The sequence below is a fragment of the Thamnophis sirtalis genome, unplaced genomic scaffold (genome assembly GCF_051295495.1).
Source record: "Thamnophis sirtalis isolate CommonGarterSnake01/CBP01778 unplaced genomic scaffold, rThaSir2_p1.2 scaffold_10, whole genome shotgun sequence".
Lineage (NCBI taxonomy): Eukaryota > Metazoa > Chordata > Lepidosauria > Squamata > Natricidae > Thamnophis > Thamnophis sirtalis.
Window position 1 is genome coordinate 43551377 of NW_028261390.1, and position 20435 is coordinate 43571811.

General features: G+C 36.9%; 2 protein-coding genes across 2 annotated transcripts in view; both read left to right on the forward strand.

Annotated features, from left to right (window-relative positions):
- The window catches only part of MICU3 (mitochondrial calcium uptake 3), a 72396-nt gene extending 56875 nt beyond the window's left edge, over positions 1-15521 (forward strand). The window contains exons 12-15 of the mRNA XM_087724457.1: positions 6170-6278; positions 8084-8241; positions 10795-10865; positions 12143-15521. Coding sequence (XP_087580583.1) covers positions 6170-6278; positions 8084-8241; positions 10795-10865; position 12143 — 339 coding nt within the window. The 3' untranslated portion in view covers positions 12144-15521. The remainder of the gene's footprint in view (positions 1-6169; positions 6279-8083; positions 8242-10794; positions 10866-12142) is intronic.
- Positions 15522-17404: 1883 nt separating this feature from the next.
- The window catches only part of ZDHHC2 (zDHHC palmitoyltransferase 2), a 30981-nt gene continuing 27950 nt past the window's right edge, over positions 17405-20435 (forward strand). The window contains exon 1 of the mRNA XM_014053054.2: positions 17405-17734. Within this exon, the coding sequence (XP_013908529.1) occupies positions 17545-17734 (190 nt within the window). The 5' untranslated portion in view covers positions 17405-17544. The remainder of the gene's footprint in view (positions 17735-20435) is intronic.

Consider the following 20435-nt stretch of genomic DNA (forward strand, 5'->3'; position numbering starts at 1 on the left):
ATCTCTGCCCCCCCACTAACACCGACTGCAACCTGTCCGAGAGATAGGAGGAGAACCACTGCAAGACAGTGCCGCCCACCCCTATCTCCCGCAGTCGTCGCAGAAGGATACCATGGTCGATGGTATCGAAAGCCGCTGAGAGGTCCAGGAGAACTAGGATGGAAGCATGGCCTCCATCCCTAGCTCTCCAGAGATCATCAGTCAATGCGACCAAAGCGGTTTCTGTGCTGTAACCGGGTCTGAAGCCAGACTGGAAGGGGTCAAGATAGTTAGCTTCCTCCAAGGTACGCTGAAGCTAGAGAGCCACCACCTTCTCAACAACCTTCCCTACAAAGGGGAGGTTGGAGACTGGACGATAGTTATTAAGAACAGCTGGATCCAGAGATGGCTTCTTCAGGAGGGGTCTTACCACCGCTGTCTTGAGCGCAGTGGGAAAGTACCCCTCCCGAAGAGAAGCGGTAACAACCGCCTGGATCCAGCCTCGTGTCACCTCACTGCTGTTGGCAACCAGCCAGGAGGGACACGGGTCCAGTATGCAGGTGGAGGCACTCACAGCTCGCATAGCCTTGTCCACATCCCCAGAGGCAACTTCCCGAAACTCAACCCAGAGATGGTTTGCCAAGTTTTCTCCTTGTGTCTCGGCTGGATCTACTGGGGTGGAGTCCAGGTCCGCTCGAAACCGGGCAACTTTGTCCGCCAAGAACTGGACATACTCCTCAGCCTTACCCTGTAAGGAGTCCCCCGTCTCCCTCCTATTTAGGAGGGAGCGGGTTATCCTAAACAGGGCGGCTGGGCGGGACTCGGCGGACGCTACCAAGGAGGCAATGTATGTTCTTTCTGTTGTTCTTAAGGTCCGAATATACTCCTTGGTGCATGCTGTTAAAAGTGCCCGTTTCGACTCGGACCTATCGGACCTCCACGAGTGCTCTAGGCGTCTCCTCCGGCGCTTTACCTCCCGGAGCTCCTCAGTGAACCAAGGAGGCCTCCGGGGGCCGCTGACCCGGAGGGGCCGTAGCGGCGCAATCCGGTCTAGAGACTCCGAAGCTGCCGAGTGCCAGGCAGCGACGAGGGTCTCCGCCGAACTGTGGGCGAGGGTATCAGGAATAACCCCAAGCTCCGTCTGGAACCTAACAGGATCCATCAGTCGCTTGGGGCGGAACCAGCTGGTCGGTTCCTCCTCCCTACGGTGGGGGTTTGGCCTCCGGAAGTCTAGCCTCAGTAGGTAGTGGTCTGACCACGACAGGGGTATGATCTCATTACCCCTCAGACCAAGATCGTAACTCCACTGCTCCGAGAGGAATACGAGGTCAAGCGTGTGACCCGCTGAGTGAGTTGGGCCTCGAATTTCTTGAGTCAAGCCCATGGCTGTCATGGAAGCCATGAACTCCTGCGCTCCATCAGAGTGTTCACCGAGCGAAGGCAAGTTAAAGTCCCCCAGAACTATAAGTCTAGGGAACTCAACCGCTAGCTCGGCTACTGACTCGAGGAGCGAGGGGAGGGCTGCTGCAACGTAGTTGGGAGGCAGGTACGTAAGCAGCAAACCCACTTGACCCTTGAGGTCCAGCTTCACTAGCAGGGACTCACACCCGACAAGCTCCGGAGCAGGGATCCTACGAGGTACTAAAGACTCCCGGACTACAATAGCCACACCGCCACCCCTTCCCTGGGCTCTCGGCTGGTGTAGCACCTGAAATCCGGCTGGGCACATCTCAACGAGGGGGACTCCTCCCTCAGGGCCCAGCCATGTTTCAGTAATACATGCCAGGTCTGCGCCCTCATCAGTTATCAAGTCCCGGATGAGGGGTCCTTATGAACAACAGACCTGGCATTTAGCGACAGCAGCCTGAGACCAGGGTCCTGAACACCCGCGCCATCTGACCTTGGAGTGGGACTCCTAGGGCCGGAAGGAGGGATCTCTATGACACAGCGAGCCCTCCTTCCCCGATGATGGCCTGCCCTAAAGTCCCTAAATAAAAGCATTTCACCCTGGAATCGTGTTAAAATACTTTTTTAAAAAAATATTCAAAATCCCAGAATACGTTTGCTTATTTCCCCATGAAATAAGTGCCTTTTAGAAGGAATAAAAATTCTACTAATGAATCTTTTAACATGCTGACAGAAAAAAGTTCTCTTGCTATATTCTGCTTATTACATCATCACCAATGTCAGTGAAATGCCTTTAGATTAAACATTGGCAATAATGTTTCTCTCACTCTAGCCGTCCAACTCATTTCCATTTATTGAATCTATAGGCCGTCCAATCCCGGAAGACTCCAGGCGGCTTACAGGAATAAGAAATATTAAAAAGGATTAAAACAAATAACTCATAACATATAATTTACATACTTCTCTATTTGATTACATATCAGATTTTAATTTCAGCTAATTGTTACTCTGAATTATTTTTCTTAAACTATATTCTAAAACAACACATAGCCACATGCTTTATATTTTATCATTTAGTAAAATGAATTGTCAAACAAAACTATAATCAAATTCAAGTTGTATCAAATTACAAAATCAAGTTTAATATACATCTGTAAAAAGTGTGCAATGAATTAAGCAATTCATCTTGCTGATTGCTGAGAGCCAGTTTGGTGTAGTGGTTATGGTGCTGGCCTAGAAATTAGGAGACTGTTGTAGGCCTGTTTTAGGCATGAAAAATGGCTGGATGACTTTGGGCCAGTATTCAATCCAACTTGCCTCATAGGATTGTTGTGGGAAAAATAGGAGGCAGGAATTTTAGTCATCTTTGCGACCTTGAGTAATATATAAAATGGTGGAATAAAAATTTAACAATAAATGTTATTCGTATTATTCTTGCCTGAACAGAAAGTTTATCAAAGGATTTTTTTTTCATCTTGCCTTTAATATTTTTATAAATAATTCAAAGCAACAAGCAAACTTAATACTCCTTGTTGGAAAACAAAAAAACCCAATATTTTTTGTTTTTCCCATAAAAATCTGTTTACCAGCTGGCTTTCATTCCTAAGGCAGGACTAGAACTCATAGTCCCTGATTTCTAGGCCAGCACTTTAACCACTACAGCAAACTGGCTCTCAGTTCTCATCTTAACATGATGAATTAATTTGTAGAAACCCAGCATTAAGTTCAGCAGTTCTTCAGTGTCTAACGTGTTATTATATAAATAAATAAATAGAAAATCAATATATCAGGAAACAAAAGTGTTGTTAGGAGCATATTTCAATAATATAGCAATCTAGTGAAAACAGAATTCATCATTGTTGATATTAAAGGAAGCCTTTCTTACATGGGGTATTTTTAGCATAATTCTTATTTGTAGATGGATCAGGTTTAACTATTTCTGAATCACTCATAAACAATTGGATTTCTTTTCAAATACTGCGCTTTTTAATATATTTCACTTTTGGCTAGGTGAGTCAAGAGGAAACAATCAGCTAACATTATTTAGCAATTTTTTAAAATCCATTCAGTCATGTCCATTTCTCACAGACTGCCTGGACACACTTGTTCTTGACAAGATTTTTAAAAGTGGTTTGTCATTGCCACCTTCTTAGGGCTGACAGATAGTGACTAGCCTAATGTCAGCCAGCTGGCTTTATGCACAAGGGAGGATGAATGGACAGCCTCCTGATTTTTACCCTGATGCCTTAACCACTAACCAAGCTGTCTCTATTCAGCAGTTAATAGAAGCTAAAACACTGAATAGCTAACATATTTAGTTACTCTTAGATATTTAGCTTGCAAGTAAGTTAAAGTATATTATTTATTTATTAAATTTATTTGCTGCCTATCTCACTACAAGTTAATACTAGGAGCAAACTATTAATTAATGAAACATTGAAAGGAAATATAAACAAACAAGCGCTAATTATAGGAATAAAGGAGAGAGAATATTTTTTCTACTTCCTCCAAGGAATCAGAAGGAGTAAGAAATGGTTGGTAATGTGTCTTTGCTTTGCCTCAGCGAGATAAAATTTCAGCAGTGATAACTCAGAAAACAGGAGAGGCCACATGAGCAGATTGTAAACTTCCATTTCCCTGAAAGGCTTGTTTGTAGTATATTATTGCTATTTAATTTAAACCCATATTTCTATCCAGAGAATGGTATGCCCTGTTCTGTATGTGAGATCAAATGTTTACTGGCATATGGTTAATTGTTGTTGTTTAGATTATTTTTATCCTACTTTATTATTCTTTATGAATATCTCAAGGCGGCAAATGTACAGTATATAACACTCCTTCCACTATTTCCCCCTGTCATTGGATTGGATTAAATCTGGTGCCTTAACCACTAGACCAAACTTATTCTGTTGTTGTAATACATATGAACTCTGTATTTGCCCCTAAATAGGCAACCTCAGGACAGATGTTAGACAATAGGTTATCACAAAGATTATCCAACTAATTCAGAAAAGGGATGCTAGTAAGCAGAGTAGGGGATTTCCTGGCCTGGCCATTTTGTCGTAGCGGCATGCATTCAAAATTGGCATATTGGAAAACGATCAAAAGGCTAGAGGTAATAACAGGTGTTAAAATAGAATGGAAACCTGGAAGTTTTTTATTAGGAATAATGACTGTGAAATATAAAAATGAAATTCAGTATTTAATATTACATATAATTACAGCGGCAAGGATTGCTTTTGCCCAGAAATGGAAAAACAAATTAACTCCAAGCGAAGATGAAATAATAAGAAAGGTTATGGACTGTGCTGAAATGGACAAATTAACAAAAGAAATCCAGGGAAAAGAAGAAACAGAATACTACCAGATATGGGATAAATGGTATAGGTGGATGGAGGAAAGAAACAAGGATCAATGAAGGAAGACAACAAAGCCCAAAAATAGTAGTTAAGGAGAATTAATACATATATATGAATCCAAGTGGTTTAAACTTACTAGAGGTAATCAGCCAAGATAGCAGACAGAGGAGTAAAATAAGAGGATTAAGAATGGTGAAATACAAATGAAATATAATAGAAGGGGAAACAATATAAGGTGAGCGATATCGATTGGCAATTGCTATTAGAAAGAACAGGACGCTCCTGTTCATATTGTATTGTGTAAATGTGATGTACATTTAAGTTTTGTGTATGTGTATTTTACATGTTTGTAAATAAAATTTAAAACTATTTTTTTTAAAAAATGGCATATTGTATAAAAAAGCATGTGACCAGCTATTTTTAACAGACCTAACAATTCAGTTTCTATGAACACGATCAAATTTTGTTGTATGGTTTGTAAAACCAGATACACTTTGATAAACAAATGAAATAAATCAATAATCTAACTAACTACTGTTTTATTTTGTTTCATCTACAGTTAACCTGTGGAATTCTAGTAGGTGAACAAAATAGGATACAGAACACATAGGCTGATAAAATAGAGACCAACGAAAAGATGTACAGTAAATGTTTTTTCTTAATTCTGATAATCAATTGCCATCACAAATTTCAGGAGATAATCCCTGTTTTGGAATTGAATTGGTAGTGCTAGAAAGAAATTATCCTGAAAATTATTCTGAAAAGCGCATATAGAAGTTAGGTTAATAAGTGAAAATGTGAAATGAGTCTCAGTGCTTTACATCATACAGAAATTTCTCTTCCAAATCATTTTTACAGCAGGGTATTATATATTCCCTTGTTATACTCTTATTATCTTTTAATAAGCCATAGCCAGTCATAAACCCCTGTTATTACTGCATTAAAAATAACATTTACAGTTATGTTTTGTTGGCATTGATCCATGCCAATGAATAATTAGACAGCATAATAAACTTTAATTTAGCTGAATCTATTATTTCTGAAGCGAATAAAAACAGCAATATATTAAATACACAGGATTCCTTAACTTGCTATAAATTTTACTCTTACTGCTTGAAGGCTTTATACACACACACACACACACACACATACACACACACACATATATACAGTATACACATTATGACAGACACTAGACAACAAACATTATTAAATATTTTAGAATATATTTTAAAAAGACAAGAGACAGAGGAATTGTTTTATTGCTACCAGTTTTTCCTGAGACACCAGTGCAACAGTGTTCTAATAAGTAAAGGAAGCTAAATTGCCTGCTTCTTTTTTACTACAAGCCTTTTGCAAGACAAAGAAGGCATTATGGCAACTATCATCTTGTTTCTAAGGTCTAATGTTACTTTATTTCACAGGGCATTACATTCGATGAATTTAGATCCTTTTTCCAGTTTTTGAACAATCTGGAAGATTTTGCAATTGCAATGCAAATGTACAATTTTGCAAATCGTTCAATAGGACAAGGTAAGGCTGTCTAATGTCAAGATTTTATGCTTTTCATTTATTTATTTATTTTTCTTATTTATCACTTTTGTATTTTATCCAACTCCCAATGACTCTGTGCAGTTCACAACTAAATTAAATTAAAAGAAAGAAAATACAGACATACACAATTAAAATAAAAAGTTAGCGAGAATGAAAGACTGCAAGAACAAACCAAAAGGTTTTCATACTTTCCTGCCAAAGGTTTAGGCAAAGAGCCAGGTCTTCATGATTCTTCTAAATAATACCAGAGTAGGTACCATCCAGGGCTCAGAGGAAACCTCATTCCAAAGGCAGGGGCTGCCATAGAGAAGGTGTGTTTGCCAAGTCCTGATAGATATCAATCTTGCAAAATCAAATTGTCCAAGGAGATATTATGGGAAACAGGGAAACAGTCGCTCAAGCAACAAAGTCATATGCCATGTAGTAGAAGAAAAACTCATATTTTTTATTTAGCTGTCCTTCCACATTTCTGCATCAACTGTTTCATTAAAAATAGAGCTTGAATTCTCATGTAATATTAGGAATAACAGAGTTGTAAAGGATCTTGGACCTTGGTCTTCTAGTCAAACACCCTGCTCAAACTGGAAACCCTATACCAGGGATTATATCCAATAAAATCAGTTATTAAAATTATTGAAATGTTGTTAAATGCACTGATTTAAAGTATTGCTAATATAATTACAGAATTTTGAATGAAACTAAATGTCTAAAATTGAAAAGAAAAATAAGTATTTTTGATCAAAACTAGCTTGATTTATTCAAATTGAATTCTTTTTTTTTCACTTCTATTATGGGGGGAATAACCTTGAGAGACCCTGAGAAATGCGAAGAAGACTTGCTGCCTGGGGAATGATCAGATAAAAGGGGACAAGGGAGCCTGCAACTACATAACAGGCAGAGAAATGCTAACTGACCATATTGTAGAAAGAGACAGAAGGACATTTGCACTTTCAAACTGCAAGATTCTGTAAATGTAGCCTCATAATACAGTACAATTAACTCATCTGCTGTGTTTCATGTCCAGTCTACCTAGAAAGGCTGGGTTTATTCATCAAGCTAAATCAAAATATGAATTTATTGCTTTGGTTTTGGCCTAATGAACTGTTGCAATTTGTAAACCATTATATAAAACTGATCGAGGCTACTACAAATTTATCTATAGAGCCTGTTTGCTTTTACTCTAAGATGGCTCACTTATCAGTCATTGAGCACATCTTCTTGCCACAAACCCTCCATTGTAGTGGCAGCATCCTGCTGGGATAAGCAGAAGCTGCATTGGAGTATTCTGGCATTCAAATTTTTAGTTTTTAAAATAACTCTGTATCGCCAAAGGAATGGGGACCTGGGATAAACTAACTTTGTACACGATCATATGGTCCAGTTACTGGCCTGTCCATTGTGTACTTTCTGCAACAGCCTTTGGTTGAACCCAGAACCATAAAGTAAAAAAAAGAAGTCAGGAAACACTGTTTCTCACTGCTCTTCAGGCCTTGTGGAATATCAATACCTTGCTTTATCTCTTTGTCAATTATTATTGTAAACTCCTGTGACTCTGTATTGATTTAATAGTATACGGAAAGTTGGATAGTTTTAAAATGTGAACAACATTTCAGGAAAAGTTAGGAACTGAAGATAAGAAAAAAAGATTATTTTCCCCCAGATCTCTGATTAACATTATTACCTTATGTAAGATAGAAGTATTTTTTTGGTATATTTATCATGTAATGCTATCGCCAAGCCATCAAGTACTTTGTTCAGCACACTAATTTGCTTTTTTTTCTTAGATGAATTCAAGCGTGCAGTGTATGTGGCTACTGGTTTGAAGCTTTCAGCTCATTTAGTGAACACAGTTTTCAAAATCTTTGATGTAGACAAGGATGATCAACTGAGTCACAAAGAATTTATTGGTATTATGAAAGACAGATTGCATCGAGGATTCAGAGTAAGAGTCTAAATTATTGCTTAATCATGTTTATTACATCAGCAGCTTTAAAACTGTATCACTGTTCCCATAGCCATTTTAAAATTATTCTTTTGTTGAAGTTAAAACTATTAATCATGTATGCTCTAGTTCTAACCAATCACTAATTTAGGCGACTGGATGTTTGTTTCTTCTGCAGGCTTAAACTACAAGCCTTACTATTAATCAAGCTGATCTTCAGTTTTATATTTAGCAACTTTAATTTTGCTGTTATAATTTATAAACAATACAGGCAGTCCCCGACTTACAACCACAATGGACCCCAAAATTTCTATTGCTATTTGTTAAGTGAGGCTTGTCCCATTTTATGACTTTACTTGCCAAGGTTGTTAAGTGAATCACTGCAGTTTTTAAGTTAGTAACATGATTGTTAAGTAAATCTGACTTCCCCATTGACTTTGCTTGTCAGAATGGGGCAAAAGGTGATCATATTACCCTAGAGCACTGCAATCATATGAATCAGTTGCCAAGTGTCTGAATTTTGAGAATGTGACCATGCAGTGTTTCACTGCAACGGTCATAAGTGTAAAATCTGTCGTAAGTCACTTTTTTCAGCGTCATAACTTTGAATGGTCTTTGAACTGTTGTAAGTTGATGACTACTTGTATAGGCATATGAAATGCTTTTATAAAATTAAATTAGTTTACTGGGATGGGTTAATAGGACAATTAATTTATTAATATGTATAATTAATTTTGTCACAAACGATTTATACTATAAATCTGCAGATCTTGTATATTTTTTATTTAATTTACAAGTTTAAATTAGCTCAGACTTGAAATGTTTTTCAAAACCTCAATAAATTCTGTGGTATTTTTTTAAAAAGACAAATATGTTTTATAATACGTATAAATATTTTAGATTAACAAGTCAAAACCAGCAACCATTTAAATATATGGCTTAGAAATTGGGCCATGCACTTGTTTGAACCAAACAACTGAAACTTTTATCTATTTTTCTCACAATTATTCAGTCTGATTTTCTCTTTTTTTAACTTGGTCTCTTTGAATCTTTTATTAATTTGCTCCCCTACTTATTCCTAACACTTTTCCCCAAGGAAGGGAATTGTCTCTGGAGGAATGTGAAGCTATGTCGCTCTCTTAAAATTAGTTACAGCGTCTCCCACAGTGTGTTCATAAGATCCATCATTTTCATTAAAATAAGGATTATACTGTTGTAACCCAATCTTGACTCTTTTTATATATGTGTAATATCATGATGCTAATATAAAAGAAGTAGAGTTTGCATTGGCCTGCCTCCTTTTGCTATTTGCCCCTCCTCTTTAGCAACAAATGATACAATTCATTGTCATTTTTTCTAATTTTTAGCTGCTACTCTTTCCTGTCCCACTTTCTGATACTTTGTTTGAAGACATTCCACTTTTCCACATTTTGATAGCTGTTGAGTGAAGCAGAATGTAAGCTATTTGGGTGAGGCCAACTATTAGAATCAAGGAAGTATATCAAGCAGGATACTTCACATTTCATACTCCAACTTGATCTGAACCTGAACTGTAGGAACTTTAAAGATGGATTAACTTCACAAATAATATTTTAGGATTTTGAATTCAAGTGAGTTTTTTAGTCCAATCCATGAGAATCAGTTGTTAATTTTTTCTAAAATTGGGGTACCTCTCCCCTTGGCATTTAGAGGGACGTGGCAGACTGTGGTTAGAGTGGAGAAGAGGCAGCAAGCAGACTAGTAAAAGGCATTTAGTAATGCCAGCCTAGAAGCAATGAGGATGAAGTATAGGCTGAGCGCTGTCCCCAATTATTCAGCCAAGTAAGAGGAAGGGGAATCCTTTTCTGCCATTTTTGAACATACGTCCTGCCTAACATACTTACAATTGATTGTTCAAATGTAGTTAACACTCCTTTATATATTTATAAAATCCCACAGCTTTTGAACGTGGTGACAATATTTACTTTATTACACCACCTACTGCAAATACTGTCACAGTGTTGTGAAAATGCTATAAAATGTATTGTGTTAATAACTAATAGAGATTTAGAATATTGTTGTAATATTATTCTAAATATATGTACACACACACACCTTTCTCTAATTCTGAATAAACAGTTTCCCTCACACATATATTGTTTTATAAGTTATTTTGAACATCACATCTCTTTCATTTTGTCCAATATGTTCTACTGCCACCTTGTGCTGTATCAATGAATTGCCTAAGAATATAGTATTAAATTACATAAGACAAGTAAATACTTTCTTGTCTTAAGATAGCAATGTTATATCTTTATTTATAAAGCACAAAGCTTCTGTTTTAAATGAAGACTTTAGTGTAAACTTTTTGCCAAATTATCCATTTTCTTTATATAGGAATCTCATACGTAGTTGCATTGTAGCTGTATGAGCATTAAATTCTGCAATAAATTTACTGTTTTTCTATAATGGATAAATTGCATTTTTTTTCATGCCACTGTTTTCTTAATGATCAGTTGTGACTGCCTTTGCATGCTAATTTTCCATGCATATTTCTTTGTCTTCTGCTTTTAGGGTTACAAAAACATACAGAAATATACCACTTTCAAATCCTGTATGAAGAAGGAACTCAATAGCAGACAATGGTATGTTTTTGTGTTCTTGGGCAGTATTTCTAAGATTGCTGACAGGAAGAGTTCAACTTGCTTTTCAATTGGCAAGTGGAATTAACTTTATTAATTAGAGACAACCACTTTAGTATTATAAACTTAGTCAAATTATAAACCTAATCCTTTGTGTAAAACATTGAGCCAACTGTGAAAAAAGTATTTGTATCACATTTTACATACAGTATTCTAAACATGCAAAATGTTGTGCCACCAACATAATTCTGAGTTGAGTGAGATTGAAAACAAAATACATCTTTAGAGACTGCCAAATGCCCTTCATACTACACAACACAATGGCCACAGCCAAATCACACAGTCTGTGTGTTTTGATATGAGATCTCACAAAATTCCTATTCCTAACTGAAGAATGCTTGAACCATTTGCATGGCCAGCTTTTTATAAGGATGGTGCATTATGGATACCTGCGGTGGTCAGGGAATAGACCTAAACAATATTCCTTCCTTCTGTAATTCACTTATAAGACTATAGCTTATTTATTTTCAAACATTTTAAATATGTAGTTTTATATATTTCATCATGCAAAACTGTGACAGTGCTGTTTCCTGAAAATGCATCTAATTGCTAAAATAGACCAAACAATTGTGGCAAGAAGTTAAAGTATTTGCTTCAAAGGATAAAACAGACTTTTTTATATTTCTTGAGTGGTAGAAAATAGACATCTAGTAAGGCCTTGCAAAGAATGAATAATTATTAAATTGGTTGTGAAGGATTATATTGAGGGAAAAAATCAAAAGATTTTTAAAAATCATAGTAATTAGAACATAATTTAACTGAGCTGGTTGGAGAGAATGACTTTTATTTTTGTTTTGATTTTTCACTACGATGGTAATTTTAATGAATTATTTAGAATAATAGTCCCCAACCTTTGTGGCTTGGCAGCCCAGCTGGAGGAAGGGGGCAGAAGGGAATTGGACCATATGAGCGTCAGGCGGCTGACACACACAGCTTGACTAGCACAAGCATTGGGCCGGCCTACACAGGCATACACGTGCAGCTCAACTTGAGCAAGTTGAACTGCGCACGTGCTGGCCTGCTCTTCGCATAAGTTGAGCTGTGCACATGTGTGCACCAGCTCAACGCTCACACACCCCGCTTGCAAATAAGTCATGGCCCGGTAGTGGACCTCAGCAGCTGGGGACATCTGATTTATAAATCTTATTTTTTCATCCTATTTGCATATACAGTAACTGTTATGTAGTGTCACTATTAATTATGTTTTGATTCCCTAATAGAAAGACTTCGCATATGGGTTGAAGAACTACGGTGTTTGCGTGATGACTGTAATATGGAAGCACTTTGTAAACTTTGGAAGCACTTTCTGAACTGAAATATGCTAAAATGAATGCGAAGTCTCTACTTTTGATCAACATTAAAGTTTGCTGCTTTTTTTTTTGTAAACTGACCACAGAAATCAGGAATAAACCGTTAGACCAAACATTTTTCAGAGGAAACAATATCTCAAAATTCTGGACTTTAATTCTTAAAGCACTCTACCTGTATGATTCAAAATACGACTCATCTGCTTTTCCTGGAAAGGATTCATGTGTATATTTTTTAATCTGTAATGTACTTTTTAACTGGTCATCTGCAGATTCTTACTCATTTTCACTTTCTTCCACCAGACTAGAATAATGATTTAATGTTTTTCCTCAGTATTATATTTTGGTCATGTTAAGCCTATGCTAGTAGAGAAAATGGAAATGTAAGTCCTTAAATCAAAAACAAAAGTATGTGCTGTTACATGTGAAAATGTTTTAAAGGTTTTTCAGCACAGAAAGGGTAGAGCAATCTAATAACTTGTTATGCATAACGCATGTCAGGGATAAACACTTCACAAATAGCATGAGTTGAGCATTCATCAGTACATTTACCTGGGAGTATTTTTTAGCAAGGTAAGACTGTTCCATTTAAATGGTCAGGAAGTCTATAAAAATATAGATGTATTTAGAAATGTATTTTTAAAAATCAAGCGATAGTTTATTTTCTCATGCCATTCCATTTTTGTAGTTTTGTTTCTTAAGCTGATATTAATGTGCCTATAATAATTACAATTAAATAGGAGAAAATATTTCTAGAGTTATCACAGGAACACATATTCAAAGTATAAAATGAAGTTCATTTTTAAACAAAATCTAATTGTGTGGATAAAAATTGTAAAGCTATCATTATGAATTATTAAGATTTATAGTATAGAAAGAAGCTAAGATTTTTTTAAAGAAAAATCTATAGACTATTTAAATTTGATTTTTTTAAATTCAATTCTGATATTTTTCATTATTGGCATTCAGATTAAATCAAATTAAGTACTTATCAATTTATTTGATCTCAAGATGGTAGTTTTACTCCAGCACTTTATTATATCATTGTAGATTGATCAAAGCATATTGATTTTAAATGTTATAATGATGCATAATAATACAAAATAAATGTATATTTATTTATTTATTGTATGCTGCTCATGAAACAGCTTGGATACTAACAAACTGAGCAAAATTCTGTTGACAAGATGGATCTCTTGCCCTAGCTTCTCCCAACTGCTGCTCCCTTCTGAAACCATAGGTTGTGATAATATGAGGAATCACCAAAGATCTCCTTATCAAAAGCAAAAATCACTGTTTAGATTCCAAACTATTCTTTTTTGTGCTTTCTTTAGATAATCTGCTAAAATACTTTAGAGTCGGTAAATGAAGAGAATTCAGGTCACTGACATAAAACATACATTGGCTTTTTAAAGTTCTGCTATTTATCTGGTTTTCATAACTGTAAAAGAAATGCAATACCTGTAGAAATATCTAGCCATATTCAGCCTCAAAACTTAGTAAAGTTTTTTTTACCTACAAGATTTATTTCATATCATTATATCAGCAAAAGGATTATAACTATAGCTTCCATTAATACAGGGGTGTTAAACTCGGCCTGCAGGCCAGATGTGTCACATGATGACCACCCCAACCCGTTTAGTGAAGGGGGGCGAAGCTGCGATACATCACATGACAACATGTCAAAAATTTGATACTTCTGCATTAATGCATAACATTAGCTCACTTAGATTGCAGCTCTATATGAGAGTGAGCATGGTAATGAGAGCTGGGAGGCACTGTTCATCCATAGCCTCTGTGTCTCGCAAATAAACCCTGAAGCTGGAAGGATAATATTCCTTCCTCGTTTCTGCTTTTTCACAGTAATTTAGTAGGGCTCTAGCTATATCAAACACTAAAATATCAAAGTTTCCAAAAATAGCAAAATAACAATGATAAATCAGGTGCATAAATTATTGAATATAATTTTTGTTCTTTAAAATAATCAAGAGCTACAATTTTCTTATAGCTCCTGAATACATAAATGCAATACAGTTTTTCATTTGTGATCCAAAGATTTGTTCAGATGATTACCAGTTACCTGGCAGAGCTATCCACATTTCCACTATTGTAATACTGGTTTCTATTAAATGAATAGATGTACTAATAAGCAGGGTTGAACCACATTGCTTCTTTCTGTACTGCCAGTTTTTGAAGGATACTTTAAATCTACTATGAACCAATCTAACAGAGATTGGATTTCTACATTAGCTGATAGCCAGAAGTCAGAGATTACTTATGTTCTTATGCATCTAATTAGTTCATTAAAATAAAAACCATAATCATGGAATGAGGTTTATATTGGACTTGATCTAAACATTTTGCTACATGAAGAGGAAATGCTTCTCTGTCTTCTCCGTCTTAAAAATGTGTAAGATATGGGAGAATACAGTTTTTAGACTGCAGAGAGCAGTATGGAGAATGATAACTTAATGATAACTTTTTTTCACCAAACACCTTTCACCTTCTATTAAGAAGCTCTTATAGGTTAATTAGAATCAATTAAATTAGATGATACATAACTAAGTTTATGGTGTCATACTGAATTAACAAAAAGATTTCTTAAAATGCATAAACTAAAAACAGAAAAGCTGAAACAGCCTTAAAGTAGCAAATTTTAGGCAGAACATAGAAGATGATTTAGGATAAACTGGATACTTGTCCATATTTCAAATAGAGGGGAGATATTGTTTTGCTTTTAGAAATAAGACCACTATGAATAAAAACAAAAAAAATGTATTTGAATTTTTCTTCAAAATATGTACTTTTACATGGCTGTTATTAAAAGTGAAAAAAGTGCAAAATTAATTCAGACATTATTTTCATTATAATCAGTCCTGTCTATTATTTTATGTAAGAATATAATAAGCTTACTGTATGCTTGATTACTTAGACAAAACATACAATAACGTATATAAGCCTGATGTATGAAAGATTCTGATTGTTAAATTTGAATACAGTAATATATGATGTATATAAAGTATGAAAAATAGTGGCCAATTCAACACTGAGTGGTTAATAATAGAAATGAAGTATCCCCTTGCTTATTTACTATAAACATGAGAAATGGTTTCACTGATGTTAGAAATTGTTGGTTAAGGAAGTGTTTTAATGCCAATGACATGTATTTTCAGAAAATTACAGAGTAATACAAGTCTAGATGTGAAAATGAAAATAATAAAGATAGTTTCATTTGGGATAGAGAATAAATAAAAATTGAAATAAATGGCAAAAATTAGAACAAATATATAAATTTGTGCACCTTTGCAGTATGTTTAAGAAACATGGGGAAATGGATGGAAACTTTTTATAACAAGTCAATTCTCATATAAAATAGTAGATAATCTCTGATCTAGTACAAGTTATGTTTATTGAAAAAAATTAAACTGGACAAATGTGTGCTTTTTTCCACATCCTTTATGGAAATGAGATTATATATGTATAGAGAAAAATAGAAGCTGAATTTAGAATAAATGGAGTACTGAGAAATTACACCCTCTTTAAGTACTATAGTTCTGTGTATCAGGACATAGTAAAAATCTGGTCCTTAACAGTTCTTAAAAATATTCTGGTTAAAGATGGCACTAATCTCACAATACAAAAACGATGAGCCATGGAAAGATAAATGCTCGACATTACAAGACAAGATAGAAATGAAAGTACTGTATACAATATCATCAAGGGAGTAAAGGAATTGAAATGGAAATGGGCTGGTTAGCAAGAAGAACTGATGGCAGGTGGACCAAGACAGTCATAGAATGAATTCCACTTGATAAAAAGGATCCACAAAAGAGAACTAAAACAAAATGGATCAACAATATCAGCAAGTATTGCGAGCCCAATTGGCAAAAGAAAGCTCAGGACTCTATTGATTAGAAACACGGAAGAGACCTTCATCCTACAATAAATAGACAATGGCTAAAATGATTATGACAACCTCAGATGAACAACAACACATTACATATTAAACTATGTCATTTTTTTTACAAAAAGAAAGCCAAAATGGAGAAACGATGAAAAACTATGTAACCCAACCAAACTAGAAAAATCAAAAAGAAATCCTGGAAGAAAATACTAGTCAACTACCATATTATTGTCAAGAAAGCAACATGAATATTCATGTAGTCAATATTGACCAGCATATTTAGGTCAGTAGGAATTGACCTAAATATGCTGGTTTAATTTTACAAATTCAAAAATAAGTGAAACTTCTCAATGGCATTATGGCAACCAGCCATCCTTCACACAATGAATTAAGCTATCAATTAAACGGGTTGGTGAGGATTCAACTACTGTGATTTGCAAACCAAGTGTTGGGCATTACATTTCATTTGGCATATATATAACATATTTATGTAAGCATATGTAATATATGACTTAGTATAAAGCACAGACCAGGATACAATTTAAAAGATCAAGATGACAAGTCTAAATTTCAAAGGGAGTTCATGCTGTTATGTTATTACATTAGTGGTGTGTTGCAGGAATTAATTTATCAAAATGAATTTCTTATGTGCTGGCCTATGATCGTTATAAAAAATCGATTTCATTTAAATTTCCTTTTGAATGGCAGATTGCTACATCGCAGAAAAAGGTCCTTCTCTTATGTCATATTTATTCAAACTTGCCATTCATTCCAAGCCAGTAACTTTATTCTCAACTTCCCATCCGAAGACAAAGTCCCAAACATTACTGTAGGGATTTGATGTAGATTAGCTTACTGGCGGAAAGTTTACCGCCTAACGGTTGCCAAAAGGCTGAAGAGCGGACGAAGGGGCAAGGGGAATTGCAGCAGGTGTCCCACGGTCCTTGTATACACCTTTCCAACAAGGTACCAATCCCTCGGACCTTCTCAGGAGGGATGGATCCCGAAAGCCCGTGCCGCCTCCTGCTAAGCGGAGCGGGGGGAGGGGTCGTCTTTCCTCTCCCCGCCCTTCGCCCTGTGAGCCGTCAATGCGAGCAGCCCGGGGTGTTAGCGGGAGAGTCCTCAGCCGCACCCCCTTTTTCCACGGCCCCGGTTCAGAGGTGGGCGGCTGGACCTTCTTCAGTGACTGACGGACGGCTGAGCGGGAGGGAGGAGAGGTCGGTGGCTGGAGGCGATCGTGGGAAGGAGAAACAGCCTTCGCTGATCCCGAGGAAGGCTGCGCTGAAGGGGCAGGCGACGAAGCGCTGGAACCAGCCAGCCTCTTCTGCCGCCGTCTCTGCCGCCCGGGATGTGCGGTGTGGGCCCGGGCCCTCCTGGCAGACGGAAGGGCTGATTAATCGGAGAAGGGAAGATGGGGCGCGGGAATATGGCGTCTCCGGCGGGGTCGGTGGCTTCCTCCCGCAGCTGCTCTCAGATAGGAGGCGGGAGGCGATACTGCCTGTGGCGGCGTGCTGGTCCTTTTCTTTACTGGGTGCCGGTCCTCTTCATCTGCAGCATCCTGGCCTGGTCTTACTATGCCTACGTCGCCCAACTCTGTCTGCGTGAGTCCCTTTTTTACCCTCCTCTAATTAATAGTAATAATAGTAATAGTAACAACAAACAACAACAACAACAACAATAACAACAATAATAATAATAATAATAATAATAATAATAATAATAATAATAATAGCAGCCTTTATTGTCATTGTACATCATGTATAAAACAAAATTGGTTTAGCCTCTACTTTCTGCAGACAGAAAATACAAGACAATATTCAATATTGATGGATTCTATATGGGTCTGATGTTGGAAAGCAAAGTGGTAATTTTAAAATGAGCTTGATTTTAAGACTTCTAGACTTAATTAATTAAGAAAGATCTCTTGAGAGTTACTATCTGTTGTACAGGAAATAATGTCTCCTGGGGTAAGTGTTAGCATTTGTTAACCAGGACAAAGCAGTAAAAAACGCTGTGTGTGCTTGCTGGTATTGAAATAGCAATGTTTATCAGCAATATATAAACAAACACAGAAGTAGGCACACACATTCTCTGTGAAGCTATATTTCTAAGAATGGAAAGCAAAATTATGAACTTGATTTTTAATACCTGTACTTTATCATCTTCTGGGTAAATAAGCTCAGTGAAGAAATAGATAAAAATATTACAATTTAGATTTTCTGCTCTGGTCTAAAACTTCTAAGCACTTTTATATTATAACCAAATTACCTGCTGGATGGTGTAATTATAGGTATAAAATAAGGAATTGTATTTTTCAGAATCTGAACTGACATATAATCTAAATTTCAGGAAGGTTGGCTGCCATTAAAGCATGTTAATAGAATATTACCTTATTTGAATATGGTCTATCATTTTCAGGTATGCTAATTTTTTGTGTTGCTTCTTTTTTGAAATGTTGATTATTAAAATACGTGAAGTGCCCACAGTCTGTATTAAAGGTTGCCTTTATAACCAATATCCGATTTTTCTTACCTAAATGAAAAATCAGCCTGCATTAAGGAGATCTTTTGGGAGACGGAGGGAGAATATTAGAAGATACTTGTTTATTTCCATTATTGCCTGTCAGTGAACCTAAGACAATTCTATTATTTAAAAAATAAATTTCACTGAGAAGCCTAATATGATAATTATGCTGAAAATGAAATGAATAGTAGACGATATTACTGTTTCTCTTGGATCCATAGCAACAGTCTCTTCCTAAACCTCTTCACCCCCTCAATGTGGAATAATTCTAGTCATGTGATTGTGATTATATCCACTGTTCCTTTCTTTCGTCTTTCTCACATTCTTCCCCTCAGTTTTTTTCTTCCCCTCAGTATTTTACTTGAAATCTGAAAAAGCAATTAAGAAAATGGTGGACTATTTTTGGTGCAATCTTTTTTAAAGTCAGGATGTGATCTAACTTTTATGTCACACTCCCCTAGTTCATAATTTAATTATATGATTATTTTCCTATTTTGGTTTGGTTTTATCTCCATGGAGAATTTGGCAGCAATGCAAAATGAGAGTAGTTGATATTTCGTTTATCTGCACTCTCTGACATTTAGTGATGAAGTATGTTCAAAGATGGAAACTAAACTTCACTGTTTTACCTCAGAATAATTATAATCTTCATTGTCTTAGGAAACGAGCAAAAATGTCAAGGAAACCCTTATAAATGAATGTTCCTAATCTCTGTCTTTGAAATGCATACAGAGAAAGCAAAATTTCAGTATTGTGGTCCGGCAGGAGCCGTTGGAGCTGCCACCAGACTCCGACAGCGAGGGGCCTTATGAGTCGGCCCTGGAGAATGTGGAGGACCCTGGACAGGGTTCCGACTCCGAGCAGGGCGCAGAGAGACTGGTTGGCCACCAGGTGGCACCTGAGCCTTGGATCAGTGGGGAGAAGACAAGAGAGCGTGATCCAGAAAACACCTGTGAGTTGTTCCAGGATGCACGCCGTTGAAGGGCTACTCAGCATCAAGAACAACTACGTAATTACAGGAGGTAATTACGCTCAGCTGATGCTCATTAAGCTCCTCTCCCGATTATAAAAGAGACTGCTTATGCCACGCCCTTCTTGCAAAAGTCAATGTTAGGGACTAACAAGAAACAAACTTGGCAGGCTGGATTGCTGCCAGAGTTTGTTTGCATTGCTGCCAAGGTTTGTAGGACTTGCTGCCAGAGTGCTTATTTCTTTGTTTATTTGGCTTTCAGCCAACGAGAGTCTGAACTGATTAAAAAACATTCTCATTTACGTTTGTCTCGGCTTTCGTTCCTGGACAGAGGAGGGGGGTCAGAACAGATTGACTTCTGCCTAAGACAAACCTCCATTCAGCTACAATGGAGCAACTCCATGCTGAGAATGCCCAGTTGGCTCAACAGCTTGCTTTGCTGACTGGTCAAGTCTCTCAGCTTCTGGGACTTGCTAACTCCCCCCCCCCCCCCCCCAGCCATGGAGGAAGTGCCCAGTGGCTACACCAGACAAGTTTGATGGCAATCAAGCTATGTTCCGGGGACAATGCCAGCTGTTTATCAGCTTGAGAGCAGAGGACTTTCCCACTGACCGGATGAAGGTGGGATTTATCATCAGCTTGCTCTCAGGCACAGCTGCCTGTTGGGCTACGCCATTGCTATCACAGCCTAGCCCTCTGCTGGATGATTTCCAGGGCTTTTGTAATAATCTCCGGCTGATGTTTGAGGATCCTATTAAGGAAGAAACAGCCACCAGACGACTCAGGGCACTGCAGCAGGACAATGGCTT